The sequence below is a fragment of the Papilio polytes genome, unplaced genomic scaffold, assembly GCF_000836215.1.
Source record: "Papilio polytes unplaced genomic scaffold, Ppol_1.0 DF824146.1, whole genome shotgun sequence".
In the NCBI taxonomy this organism is placed as follows: Eukaryota; Metazoa; Arthropoda; class Insecta; order Lepidoptera; family Papilionidae; genus Papilio; species Papilio polytes.
In genome coordinates this window covers 3,689,818-3,704,932 of record NW_013525058.1, presented here as the reverse complement: position 1 = coordinate 3,704,932, position 15,115 = coordinate 3,689,818, and the positions used below count along the sequence as shown (strand labels likewise).

The 15,115-nt window shown below is 36.3% G+C and overlaps 1 protein-coding gene across 3 annotated transcripts in view; it reads left to right on the top strand.

The window, feature by feature from the left end:
• Window positions 1-15,115, top strand: part of LOC106111929 (peroxidase) — an 18,671-nt gene that overhangs the window by 1,837 nt on the left and 1,719 nt on the right. The window contains exons 1-12 of one of the 3 annotated variants that reach the window (XM_013294133.1): window positions 171-323; window positions 2,640-2,783; window positions 5,983-6,128; window positions 8,199-8,436; window positions 10,587-10,801; window positions 11,199-11,369; window positions 11,794-11,955; window positions 12,095-12,313; window positions 12,688-12,885; window positions 13,492-13,628; window positions 14,587-14,754; window positions 14,843-15,081. In XM_013294133.1, coding sequence (XP_013149587.1) covers window positions 2,653-2,783; window positions 5,983-6,128; window positions 8,199-8,436; window positions 10,587-10,801; window positions 11,199-11,369; window positions 11,794-11,955; window positions 12,095-12,313; window positions 12,688-12,885; window positions 13,492-13,628; window positions 14,587-14,754; window positions 14,843-15,081 — 2,024 coding nt within the window. In that variant the 5' untranslated portion in view covers window positions 171-323; window positions 2,640-2,652. Of the gene's footprint in view, window positions 1-170; window positions 324-2,636; window positions 2,784-5,982; window positions 6,129-8,198; window positions 8,437-10,586; window positions 10,802-11,198; window positions 11,370-11,793; window positions 11,956-12,094; window positions 12,314-12,687; window positions 12,886-13,491; window positions 13,629-14,586; window positions 14,755-14,842; window positions 15,082-15,115 lie in introns of those variants that run through there. The other 2 variants (XM_013294136.1, XM_013294135.1) reach the window with 2 other exon arrangements.

Sequence of the window (15,115 nt, the reverse complement as noted above, 5' to 3'; positions counted from 1 at the left end):
TCAAGTTCACGTTTCGAATTTTAATCTTTTACTTAGTTGTTATCCGGACTTTACAGCAAGTTAACATGAATATATCAAGTAAGTGTTGTTGTTTCAATATTAATTAGTTTCTCGTATAATTAATCATAATTATGTGTCAAGTAGAGCATGGTTAGGAAGTGTTAGTTCTGTGAGAGACAGCGGGCGGCGCGCGCGTCCGCCGGTCACGTGGTGCAAAGCACGCGCCAAAACAAGAATTATTAAAATACGTTTTTATAAGCGATAAATTATACAATACCATTAGTCAAGATATACAATACTTTGTTAGACGTGGAAATAGTAAAGTGAGTACATTAATACTTTTGTCTTTTTTTATTTAAACAATACTTGTCATCTGCAAGAGTTATTGAATTAGAAAAAAGGTTTTTTTTATCCGCTTAAAACTTTTAAATATACTGCCTGTATTTTTTCTTTAATTAAGATTTTAATCAGTTCTTTAAGAATGTTTAAGACGCCCTACTGTTAAGGAAAATCCTATCCTCAGATTGTTATAAAGATTTTTTATTCAAATATTAAAATTTACAAAATACTGTCTCTTCATAATTAGATAACATCTTTTTTTGATAACAAGGTAAATCTTTATTAAATAGTCTCTGGGGGTAAACAAGTTTAATGTAAATTTTAACTCGGTAAACCCAACCCCCTGTAAGGTTACTGCTGGGACCTTCAAGAGACCACAAAAGGGACCATTATATATGTACTTGATTGTGGTGATTTTCGAACACACTAGGATACACAAAATATCTCAAACCAATTCTTAGGCAAGATTGATATTTGCCTTTCGTATTTTTTTTTAAGAATTTTCAAACAATATCGTATCTTTTTTCGTTTTCAATATATTACGTAAGACTTAATTTTCTCCCCTCCACTTCATTTAAAATATTCACATAGAGATTGTTATACCTCCTAAGACTTCACGATTAAAGAATGACTCCTCATATAACCTTACTACTATATGCTTTTAATTTTATTCACAACTAGCTTTCTCCCGCGACTCCGTCCGGTTGGTATTGGAAAAAACAAAAGTGAATATCTGTTTTTCCAGATTATCCTCTACACCTGTGCCAAATTTCACCGAAATCCGTTCAGCTTTTTAGGCTACAAACTCTAACAAACATCCATCCATCCATCTAAACTTTCACATTTAATCTAACTTCTAACTAATATTATAAATGGGAAAGTTAAGATGGATGGATGGATGTTTGTTAGAGTTTGTAACCTAAACGGAATGAAATGTGGCATAGATGTAGAGCAGAGTATGGAAGAACACATAGGCTACTTACTTTTGTTTTTTTAATACCACGCGGACGGAGTCGCGGGCGAAAGCTAGTTTGAAATATTAGTAAGAATAATAAGATTTAATAGTCAAACACTATAACAGTTAAAAATCAAAAACATTTTAAAACTATTTATCTCTATTTCAAATTATCATAACAGGTTTTTAAGATTTCACAACATAACTAAAGGGTTCTCACCTACTCGAAATTTTCAAAACTTGTTTAAAGTGTTTTAAGGTTTTATTCTATTGACAGTTTTCTTAATTCATTAACGGCTAAATATTAAGACACTAAATTATACAACATAATTTTTGGCCACGCCTAAACTCCAAATTCCACTTAAATTTCAAAGTCCATGATATTGGTAGCGACGCTTGCAGAGCGAATTTTTAAAATATGTTTCAATCTCCGGCCTTATATCTACTATTTAAAAAAAACTATATTATTTTACTCGTCTTAATTACAAAAAAACTCTTAATTACACTTTAGCGGTTAAAATCGATAAATAAATCACATTTTAATTGCGCGTTTAATAAAAAAGTAACTTTTTATGTGTAAAAAAATAATCATCTATTAGATGACACTTTCTTGTTCGTGGGAACCGTTTTTGTATGTTTTTTTAATTGCTTGTATCGTTAAAAAACAACTAAATAACGCCGAGCAACCAGTGAGTTTGTTTGGGATTTTTGACTTTTACTTTTTTGACTAAATGGACCTGTTTTGCAGTGCAGTGTGCAGTACAACGTACAATTATTGAAATCCCACTTGACCGGAGTGAAGCTAGCTACGTACCAAATAAATCAGAGCCCTCTATGACAATTTTTTCATAATTTTAAAAACATTTTCGATAATTTTAAAAAAATTACTAGCTGTTGCCCGCAACTACGTCCGCGTGGCATTAGAAAACATACGAACTATATTAATAACAAAAAAACTACGTATCCCTCGAGAACCGGACATTTTTTGCGGATGAACCTTATCCCGTGTGTACTCAGACATTGTTTTACATCTGTGTCAAATTTCAACATATGTGGAACCATTGCGGAATAGTAAATAATAAAATTAATGCATTCCACGGGAACAATAACTATTTCCGGGAAAAAGTAGCCTATGTGTTCTTCCAGACTATGCTCTACATCTATGCCGATTTTCATGGAGATCCGTTCAGCCGTTTATTCTACAAACTCTAACAAACATCCATCCATCTAACTTTTCGCATTTATAATATTAGTATGAAGTATGATTATTAAACACTTTTGAGGTGCAATTCATTATGAACTTAGTAGTACTATTTATAAAGTTGTTTTCTGTTTGACCCAGCAGCAGGGTGCACACCATGCAGCGTACTCCGAGCACGTCGGAGCGCACGCCACTAGTGCAGCCCGCATACGTGTTCGAGTCCAGCATTTCTCGTAGCTACCAGAAGCGTTTGCGCAACTTTCAATGCTTCGTCTGCATTGTTCTCATGTAAGTGCACAGATAATACAAAGCCACTGTCAATTTTAATTACCATCCAATGTCCTTAGAGTCAGCAGAGTATGTACTTAAAGCTCTGTTTACATCTGTCCAGTACAGTTGTGACAGTAATTCATAGATTGTCAAAGATTATATACTCACTGGTGTTACCGCTCACACTGTGCTAGTTGATTGCCACTCCAATTATTGAGCACTAACTGTACTGGCCAAGTGTGAACCCAGGTATTACTGTTTTTGCTAATCACCCGCCTATTTATTTAATCGATTTCTCCTTCTCATACCTTACTGGCTGTGAAGGCGGAAAGGTTTAAATTAGTATTACGGTCTATCTTCTGTGTAGTCGATATGTTTATAGATAATTGTAGAATTTTAAATAATCATGATTTTACATAATGTTTACAGCTTCCGATGATAATAATATTTATCTAGTTAAGATAAAAAATGTGCTAACATAATAAAATAGTGTGATAACGTCAATAATCTATCTATACATATATTACAATTGGAGTGTCTGTAATATTAAAGGCTGATTCCTGATCTTGAGAAGATGATGTATTTGACTTATTAAAACTTTCGTGAGACATTATACTACATAAATTATAACACGGCTAAACTCACGTGACCGTCAGTGACCGTCGCGACGCGATAGCGACTATACCCAATTAATCACTCACCCTGAAAAAGGACCCCCAACGGGTTCGAAACTGTCGGTGCCTACACCGAATGTTATCACGTGAGTTTAGCCGTGTTATAATTTATGTATGATGTATTTGCATTACTGATAACGAAAATCGCATTTAAAATGTTTTTGTCTGTCTGCCTGTCTGAAACGGTTGGGCCGATTTCGACCGGACATTCACTGAAGGGTAACTAACATAGACGGGCACATTATAGGCTACTTTTTATCTCAATATTGCGTGAACGAAGTCGCGGGAAATAGCTAGTTAAGAATCATATTAAAAACATTTTTAAACATCGTAAACTAATTGAAAGTGCACGTGCCATTAATCGATATAATCTAAGATTTGTGAAATGTTATCTTATTTAATGAACTACGTATTAAATTTACATAAGGAATATAAAGAAACCTGTTTTTTTATCTTTTTGTCAAATAAAACATTGTAAAGAATAGAATACTATGCTTTTCAGATGTTCTTGGTAAAGAAAATGTTAATAAAATGATAAACGAAAGACTTGCAATGAAGAAATATTGAGTAGGTACAATTGGTCATTTACGTAAAAATATTAATGGCGCACTAGTGATGTGCCTCGATGTCGCAGGTAACGGAAAAATAGACACATAAACTTCTTAGTAGTTAGTAACTTTTTAGTTGAACTAAATTACACAATATTATAACATTTCACAATGTGTTTTCAGAATTATAATTAGAATTTTCCGAATGTATCGTAGATTTTTATTGTATTTTTACTAACTGACGTGACAGATGATGAAGTCATATCTTAGTTTTTTCCTTCATAAGGTTTTTCTTCTGAAAATAAACACAAACAATTGACGTTCATATCCAGGGAATTGCATAGATATAAATTTTATACGGAACAGATAATATTAAAATGTTCAGAAGCACAAACATTCTTTATATATTACGAAGATTTAATCTATCTATACTATTATAATAAAGCGTAAACACACACTTCTTTGTTGCCTAAGATGTCAGCAATCACAGCATATTTTTGAATATTTGTTTTTTAATAAAAAGCCCTGCAATTGCGTCACGCTTTAGGTTATATATTTTCACGCAATTAAACTTAGGGGGTAAATATTTTGGATAAAAACCCTAATGTGGGAAAAAGACCATAAGTTGCTGCCAACATCAAGGAAGCAAGGTTGTCATCATGTCCTGTCATTTTGATATTTGTAATTTGACCAATGCAAACAATAAAATAAAGTTTTCATAATTTCAAGCGGGTGAAGTCGCACGAGAACAGCTAGTAGAATATAAATGCCGGCACGAGCTAGATGTCTATTATAACATATTACATACGTCTAAAACAAGAAATACCAGTTAATTTATTTTTTTTATAGTTAACGAATTTTTGTCATACTGTTTTGTAATTCAAATAAAGGATTGTAATCTTATAAATCAGAATTTTTACTGCCGTAATATCTTTTAGACAATTTTTTCAGACTCTTAAGACTGTTTATTCTAATTTAAATTATAAGTCCTTGTACACTTAACCAATTTAATTATTTTTATAGTATAGGCCGTTTCAAATATCTTGGCTAAAGGTCAGCAGCGCGGTGACCTTTCCTTTACTCCCAGCTTCTTCTAAGTTGCGTAGCGTTTACTGCGATTTGCCGAGCCACCAAAAAAACAATCTCTATAACAATGGTATTTTAGGACACTATGTAAAGAATAAATAGCGTTGCGTAATCACATATTCACGACCTATATTTAGACTTTCCTGGAATTTAGCCTAAACTATTAAGTCGATATCCACGCCAATAAAAGCAAGGTGCATTACGTACCTTACAAGCTTATAACAACGTAGTTGAAATATGACTGGTTAGTCAAAAATTAAAAATTTAAAAACCGGAAGAAAGCCTGACTATCTAATGATTTTAAACTAGCGTAAAATAATACGTTAAAGTTATAAACACTTAGTTATTATTTATTTACTCACTACGAGCAGTACTCACAAGTGTTAAATCGTAAAAATATTAAATTGATACATTAAGTAAACACCATACAACTTGTATTTTTTAACTTTTACTTTTTCGTTTCGTAACGTGAACTTGTTTAACACACAGACATCCGAAATAAAAGTAAAATTAAGTTAAGTAAATAGGGTAAAGTATACTTAAAAATTAATAAATGTGCACTTGTAAAAAAACATTTACAAATAACGTGTGATATTGTTCTCTTTAACAAAATATTGGTCTATTGTAATTCTAATTATGCCTAGTTCACACTTGGCCAGTCCAGTTACACAGTAGCACTCAATAACTCAAGCGTCATCCATGTCTATACAATCCATCTTAGGCTTGTACCACGTTGCAGCAAGCAACACAACAGATTAAGGTAAGGCGTACCCAGGAAATCCGAAAAACAGGCCATTCCATTCCATTCCCTGATTGGTTCACTAACTCCGCCCACTTAACAGGAAAACAACGCGAAAACGATTTTAAATTAGGAACTTGCCCTACCTTAAATTGCTTTTTATGACACAGTGTGCTGCTGTCAGTGACCCTACTCGTCACTGTAGGTTATAACCTGGGGCTGGAGACCAGCGCCCTGGGCGAAAACCAGGATGTCGACAACACGACGCTACCGACCACACTGTTGCCTCTACTCACCATGACATGGCCACTTTCAGGTAAGAGATTTAAAATAATTTATCTATTTTTAATATTATAAAGTGGAAACACTTATTTATGTAGAATGCCGGCAATCACAGCATATTTTAATAATCTTATTATTATCATCTTATTAATAAAAAGCTCTATACTTATGACTTGCTTTAGTCTATACATATTAACGTTATTAAAGGGTTTGAGTGAATTGGAAAATTCCTCGGCAAGAAATTGACGAAAACTACAAGCCAGAAGCTCCAATGTTGCTATGATTAGTTCAATTCTCAGGGCGCAAGGGTCTTCATTACTGTTGGACATTAGAGTTTTACGGACGGAGTGTTATGGGAACAGCTAGTTTGATAAAATAATAATGTGGATATATAAAAACATTGAAACATTTTTTTGATGACAAGGATATTTTTAAGACTTTGTTATTTTCTCCGCTATTTTCGGCGATGACTACTGAATAGTTATTTTTCTTTTTGTAGACTAGAACTTCCATTTTTATTGTGATCTTTATCAATTGACGTCAATGCTAATTCCTGATCCCACCAAAAGGCCTATTGCTATTTTTTTTTCTATTATCACATACTTAAAAAGCCAATTTATTCAACCTTCAAGGAATCCAAAAATAACACTGATTAAAATATTATAGGATACAGGATAGGATTACATTAAAATGTCTAACTTAATCTAATATCAAATCAACATTGATTTCCGGGGTATTAAAAAACCAAGTATCCTATGTGTTCTTCCAGACTATCCTCTACATCTATACCAAATTTCATTTAGTGTAGTGTGTAGTATTTTTATTATTCTTTACGAGGTATATGTAAGCAAGTCTGTCAGGCCTATCTTACTTAGAATAAAGATTCTCTTGTAGAACTTATGATATCTAAAGTAAGGGAGCACAGTTATTTTATTATGAGCATTTTTCTTATCTTATTTTTATTTCAACTTATCCTTGTTGTCGACGTACTTGAACTTAATATCCTATTACAAACAGTAAATACTTAATTTTTTTTTTCGAGAGAATCGTTAAATACACATCAACGCCTATTAAGTAAAAAATCAACAAATCGTTAAAAGTACATTAATAAAAAAGTTGTTAATTCTAGAAAGCAATAAACGGTTTAAAATAATTATGACAAAAAACTATCAGATTTAATTACATACATAAAAAATGTGATTAAAAAATGATATAAAAACATTTGATACGCAATACTACACTAATTGACATTTTGTTAATAATTCGTAATCGTAATAGGTGATATAATCAAGAGGAGAGTGATGACTGAGATGACGGATGATAGAGTTATTTGCAAGACTGAAACACGGTGCGTGCACCCTACGGTAATACCATAAGGCAGGGGAGATGATGAAAACATTACAAAAGCGCTGTCGAAGAATTTTGATTTTAAATAACGAGATACTATCGCTTTGGGCAACCAAAAGCCTTGAAGCATAGATAAAAATTACTCATTAACGCCTCCATTTGTCGTCCAACATCTATCGTACGTGGATTTTTTATTTAATTTTGAATATCTAAACGACACGCGCTTAAAAACAGGTTGTGTTGACCTTTTTTTTGGTACTTGATGAAATAAAAAATTCCTCGCAACGTAGATAAAGAATCCTAATTGATAAAAAAAAACCATTTCTAGAAGTAAAAAGATTATTAACGGTTAGTTTTCTTTTTTTTCAACAAGTTGAATGACCGATACCTAACTAAGCTCTATTTCGTTATTGGATTAACTGAACAGTGAAGTTTGACATACGATAGTGTTTTTAAATGGGTAATGTCTTTTTTGCCTTAAACGATTTTTTAAGCAACATTAACTTTAAAATGTAGCAAATTAAAATACATCGACACAGTCAACAATAGAGTAAAATAAAATACGAAATTAGAACTTTTTTATATTCAAATGCAAAAATACAATACAAAAAAAAATCTAAAACTTCCACTGAGTTTCCGGACATATGTTTAGTTTTGGCGATAATCAACAAGACAATCCCACTCACTCCCTTTCATTATTATTACTCTTAAAATATAGTAAAAAAACACAAACTCAGTTGCACTATTATACCTATAGGCAAGCCATCAGCAGCATGGATGAACGATCACCCGAGTACGGAGGCCGTGGCATCCGCCGTCACCGCCGGCCATCAGGCGCTTGCAGAACGGAGGAAGCTGGAATCTTCTCTGGTCCCGCTGTCAATGGACACGCCAGCGGCGCGAGCGCAACGTGCAGCTGCCACTGCTGCCGCCGTCAAACCCTTAGCAGAGGCAGCCTTTGCTGCAGAACACGCTACCAGGGTCCTCACCAATGGGTATGTTATGTATAGTCAATTCGATCTCTACTTAGGATGGGTAGGTAATATACTTCCTCTACTGTGGCAGCTTTATGTGGTTTTAAAGTTCTTTTTATTTATGTATTTTTATAATAAAAAAATGTTGAGACACACTTAAAAATGAACTCTTGACCTGGAAATTTAACATTGAATATGTTTTAATATTTTAACATTTTCAAAATAGTTTTTTTTGAAATAACAACTTTAACATAATTAAGTATTGCTATTAATTATAATAATTATTTACGTCATTCATTAACATTTACATATTAATTTTACAGGATGCAATTTATCTAATAACAAATTGTTGTTATCGTTTTTGTATCTAGATATTTACATAAGAGAATTATTAATGTTGTAAATAACAATATTTGGCAAAATTAATTATTACATCGTTCGGTTTTAAAATCAAGAACATTTAATACATATGTGTGTTCACACAAACTTGTACTATTAGTACTAATACGTTGTACTAATTGTACTAGTATGTTACGTAGTTGTAGATGACCGGCACAAGACTAATAATTTCATGAGCTTGTACCAATTCTGAGTTATTAATGCGTCGACAGACTTCCTTTAGTTGTCAATTAGATATCCCGAACAACGTACAATCGCTCTGGATAACGTGACCTTGCAAGATATACCATACAAATATGCAACTTCCATTAAAAGTACAAATGTCTGAACGAGAAACTAACTTAATAATCATAATTCAAGATCAAGTTATTAAAAAAGACGTTATTTTTCGCTAAATTAAAACTTTACGTGATTCGTTTTCCAAGCTTTATTATTCTAAGTCAGCAATTCTCAAGTTACAGTTAAGTAGCAGTAAGAGAGCCACAGCAAGTTAAGCCTGTTAGACCTAACCGCTTTCTTGTAAGCTGCTTACATAGTACATGTTTCCTTATATGCTAAAACGTATTTTCTTAAAACACCTTTAATATCCACATAATGCTTATGTATATTTATTATATGTATAATTTAAGTTTTATTGTCGGAATTAGAAAATGTCTGATAACAATCGAATCGTAAAATATTTGATGGAAATATCGGATTTTATTACCTTATCTGACAGTGACTTCATTTTTAAACTATCTGGGCCTTTGTCAGCCAGTGGGACAGGCGCTTAGTAGCCTATATGTACTTTCAGAATATATATTTACAAATCCATTGAGCTGTTTCGGGGGATACTTTCTAATAGATATCCCTCCATCTAAACTTTTACATAATGCGAAAGTTTAGATGAATGGATGGATGGATAGATGGATGTTTGTTAGAGATTGTAGCCTAAACGGCTGAACGGATTTCGATGAAATTTGGTATAGATGTAGAGGACAGTCTGGAAGAACACATAGGCTACTCACTTTTGTTTTTTTTTTTTAATTCCACGCGGACGGAGTCGCGGGAGTAAGCAAGTTTTCAATATTATATGTAAGATTAGCGAGATTAGTTCTTAATATTTCATTTCATCCTTTTCTATCTGTAAGGTTATATTAACTGTATTATTAAATGTCAGTTTTATGAATAGCTTGCTACATAGGTGAGATATATCGTTTCGGCACCACGGAGATCAAATTACATCATAATCAATGTAACCGATAGTACTGCGGTCTCTATTCACGGACGCATAAACAATTAAACTGACAAAGACAATATACGCAATATTAAGATCATTTTAAAAACTATGGATTAAAAATTAACGGAAATGTTCACAGTAGAAGACTTTAAACATAACATCCAATTCCACATTAGTCTGTTTACGTCTTGCAATAATTGGCTTAGCTTTCTTCTGTGATCAGTGACAATAAACGACACGATTCTCTTTTAAGAAAATTAGTAGACTAATAGACTAAGTATAATATTGGGCAATGCGGTGGCGAGCGCCGATGCGTGAAACCAAATAGTACGGTAAGCCGAGCTCACGTCTGGCTTCGTCTCCGATGCCGCTCGCTATCGAACTACACCGAAATATGAGACACTTCTAATCCTAACCTATTATCGAACATTCTAGATTATACAATGAGTCTTTCGATCGTTTAATATTGTATCTTTTTATACGTTGAATAAAAGTTTTTCGGACTCTTTTACCATTTTTACGTCAACAAATTCGTCTAATCTCTGTATTTCAGTACGGACTCCTCATTGCGTGAGGGCGGTGTTGGCGTGGGACCCGCCACCAACGGGTCCTTCTCGGAGCCCGCGTACTGTCGCCCTCCAACTGCCCCTTGTGTCATGTCCAAATATCGCACGCTAGATGGCACATGCAATAATCTCAACAATCCCATAACATGGGGCGTTTCCAATACACCGTTCAGAAGAGTACTGCCGCCTGATTACGGAGATGGTAAGTGTTGGGTTTTGGGTCAAAATAAGTACGATTATCAATTGTTTCGCACCCAATTCAACTGTTTAGTTGCACAACTAAAAATCAAGTAGTATACGCGTTCGTTTAAGTACGTAAGCATCAAAGCGAGACAACCAGTTTTGCAATATTTTAGTTAAAGTTGTCTCCGCGCTATAAGAAATGTAATTAAACATTATTGCTATTATTTTTTCGTAGGCGTCAATTTTTTTTTAATCTATACTAATATTATAAAGAGGAAAGATTTATATTGAGTATATAAACCAGCGTTTGACCACGATCCCACCTAGAAAATCAATTACATAAATAACCTAGAACAAAATATAATTACAAAAACTTCTCATCAGAAGTGATAGGAACATGTTTTTTTTTTCTACAGGCATCAGTTCCCCGCGCAAGGGCGTGGGCGGCGTGGACCTGCCGAGTGCCCGTGACGTGAGCGTGACGGTGCACCGGCCGAGCTACGCACACGACACCACCTTCACGGTGATGCTGGCCGTGTGGGGACAGTTCCTAGACCACGACATCACCGCCACCGCGCTCAGCAAGGGTCAGTACACGAGAAAAAACGATTCTTGTATCTTGAAGCTTACATACAGAAGTAATTTATCTGATGATCACCTAAAGTCGTTTCTGTTTGTTATAAGATAAAAAAACTGGTTATTAAAAAAGCAACAACGAAGCAAAAAAAACAAATAAACTTCGTGCCACTTAACGCGGCCGGAATGTCCCGCAGAGTTGTGTCGTCGTCAAACAACAACAAAGCATTTGATGGGTTCTCAGAGTTATCAAAAGTCAAAAATTGGTTAAATCGACCTATCACTTGCACCGAAAAATAGCGTTGCGTTTTATTTGCCTTAGCGAAGAAGTTTTAAAAAGACAGTTAATTGCTACTTTGCACATTTAAAAAATAATATACTAATAAAGTATACATAAATTTTGTCCAATCTGTCATGTGCATATTGATTGTCCAGGCGAGAACAGCAGCGCACTGTCTTGCTGCGCGCCAGACGCGGAGCTGACCCATCCGGAGTGCTTCCCAGTGCGGCTGGATGAAGAGGATCCATTCTACCAGGACTACAACCTCACGTGCATGGAGTTCGTCAGGTCTGCACCCGCGCCTACCTGCCATTTCGGTAAGTTTCGACCAAGAAAATGGATCCGTTAATACACGAATTGTTCAATCATTAGGTGACTAAGATCAAAGCAGACTAACACTTCGTTGAGGTATTTTTCAACAATTCAATTATGATCAGTGTATTTTATTCTATCCAGGTGTAAGAGAGCAGCTGAACCAAGCGACAGCCTTCATCGACGCGTCCACAGTGTACAGCTTCACGGAGTGGAAGGCGACGCAGCTGAGGCTGGGCGCCGCTGGCCAGCTCAAGATGCTGAAGATCGGACCCTGGGAGCTGCTGCCGCCCTCCACGGACCCCAACGACGGCTGTAATACTGTCGAGATGACTGCCCAGGGACGGTATTGCTTTGAATCAGGTTTGTAAATTACGATTACATATTGGAGTCAGTTGTAAAATTTGCCATGACTCTAAGATAGAAAAGCAATTTAATTAATAATAGTTCTTTTACTCTTGTTTTCAATTATATTCTTTGGTATTCTTCCACACTACGCTCTACACTTAAGCCAAAGATTGAAATTCATTCAGCCATTATGGCGACAAACCATTAAAAAAATAAAACAACATATAAATTTTTGCATTAAAAATAATAGTAACATTGCATGAATTGAGGACACCTCCATTTAGAAATTCAAAACACTTTGCGTATCAAGGAACCATAAAAATGTAACAGTTTAATAAATATCAAACTATGAAAAACGCCAGCTTCCAAAGAGTTATGTGGAGTTGCAGGCGACGACAGAGCGAACGAGAACCTGCACCTGACGACGATGCACCTGCTGTGGGCGCGCCAGCACAACCGCGTGTCGGGCGCGCTCGCCGCGCTCAACCCCGCCTGGGACGACGACACGCTGTACCAGGAGGCGCGGCGCGTCCTCGGCGCGCAGATGCAGCACATCACCTACGCAGAGTTCCTCCCGGCTATACTAGGTCTGTCTTTCTTCACCGTCTTCCCAAAATAAAGAAGCATTATTTCGTCTGTATAGTTTTGTTTTTATATCATAAGGCGGCAAACGAGCAAGCGGTCACTAGAATCTACCAAAATGTCACAGCAACCCCTGTACATATACATCAGCAAATGACGAGTTGACGGACGACGGAGGAGACGCACATTAAGAAGATATTTTTCCTTACACGTACGTTACACGTACGTTACGTACAGCGCCACCACTTTCCCTTTCCATCATTTATCAGATAAGCCTGAAAAGGGGAAAAACTAAAATAAGACTTTGGGTACCACACTATAAGACTACGCGCTCCCACTAGATGCCTGTCTTCTGTGTCGTCGTGGTATTCCGTGGGGAGTGCCGGTCTACAGTACAAACATATTACACACCACAGTTACACAGTTAACATTACCAGTTCACTATGCATCCCAACTGAGCATCAGCTTACTCTAAATTCGTAACTAGATATGTATCCATTTAAACCAGAGTTTCCCAAAAGTATTTACCATAGCCTAATTATGAAAAAATATCTCACGATCTTTATTCGTTCAATAAAGGTATACTTTTATCCTTGTAACCGCTACTTCAGGTATGGACGTGATGTGGGCGCTGAACCTGACGCTGCAGACGGAGGGATACTCCAGCGTGTACGACCCTACAGTGGACCCCTCCATCGCCAACCACTTCTCCGCCGCCGCCTTCAGATTCGCCCACACATTGCTGCCGGTATGAACATATACAAAGAAACACATGTACAAATTTCAGCGACTTCATAGTAAAAGACGTTTTTAATTGGTTAAGGGCCTGTCCCACCAAATTGTAAATTATCTGACAACGATCCAGCGTGAAAAATATGTGATGGAAATATCGGATTTCGTTTCCTTATCTGACAGTGGCGTCAATTTTAGCTATCTGAGTCTGTATCAGCCAGTGATGGAACAGGCCCTTAGTAATACTTTTAATTCAGGACATGTTTTCTTCACATTTGCTACCTTTAGCCCAATGCGTTGTTTTATTGCAATGCTACGTTATGTTTTCTGATGACGAAAAAAACCAATTCGGAGTCGTTAGGAATGCTATTAGCAGTTATTCTTAAATACGTTACTTTTGGCACGAACTCAAATCCGCGCACTCGAGTGTCAAGATACAAATAATATTTGTAAACAGACATTGTTATTTGTATGGAAAGTAAGAAATGATTTGTTTTGTCTTGCCAAACAAGTAGACGATTTAGGCGAGATTTATTTTTAAGCATACTTACGATAACCTTGTGAACTTGCGGTCTGCCACGTTAATACAATAGCGAAAATTAGCGGTGTTCCTACTTGAGGAAAAATAGCCTTTTTCGCAACAAGACAACCTCCGTTTCTTCCTGAAAATAACTTATAAACTAAATGGCAGTGAGTGCTAACAAGGGGACAATAAAAAGAAACTAGCCGTGTATCACTAACCGATTTTTTATCGCACAGATACATTAATAAGCGTTGCATTGATTTTTGTTCTGCGTCCAGTTTCGAAATGTTCAAACGATTGTAGCTTTAGAGGTTAAAAACCGCCAGTTTTCCCGACTGTACAGAATAACGTTTCTAAAATTGATTTTCCTGTTACAAAGTACAGTCTCTGACTTATGTTATTAAAATTTAATTGTGTACATGAGTGATGACGTCCCTTGGTGTCGGTGCAGGGTCTGATCCGCAACGTGGAGGCGGCGAACGGCACTGTGAACTACGTACACCTGCACGAGATGTTGTTCAACCCGTACGCGCTGTACCTCGCGCGCGGCGCCACCGCCGCCGTCTCCTCCGCGCTGCACACGCCCGTGCACAGCGTCGACCCGCACGTCACCACTGAGGTAGCCCGCTGCACACCACTACAACGCTACACCATTACACCACTACGACGTTACACCACTTGATTATTAACAATGTATTCTTCTTCAGCTCAGTAACCACTTATTCGAGCGTCCAGTGGTGATGAACGTATCCTCTGTGCCGGTGAAGAAGCCCGGCCCCTGCGGCCTCGACCTCATCTCGCTGAACATCCAGCGAGGGCGGGACCACGGCCTGCCCTCCTACCCCGCCTGGCGAGACCACTGCGGCCTCTCCAGGCCGAAAACCTTCGAAGACCTCGATGAGATATTCGACGCATCCTCACTCAGTAGGATTTGCAAGATTTATAAGTAAGTATTAATAATTATAGATGCAAAAGTGAAC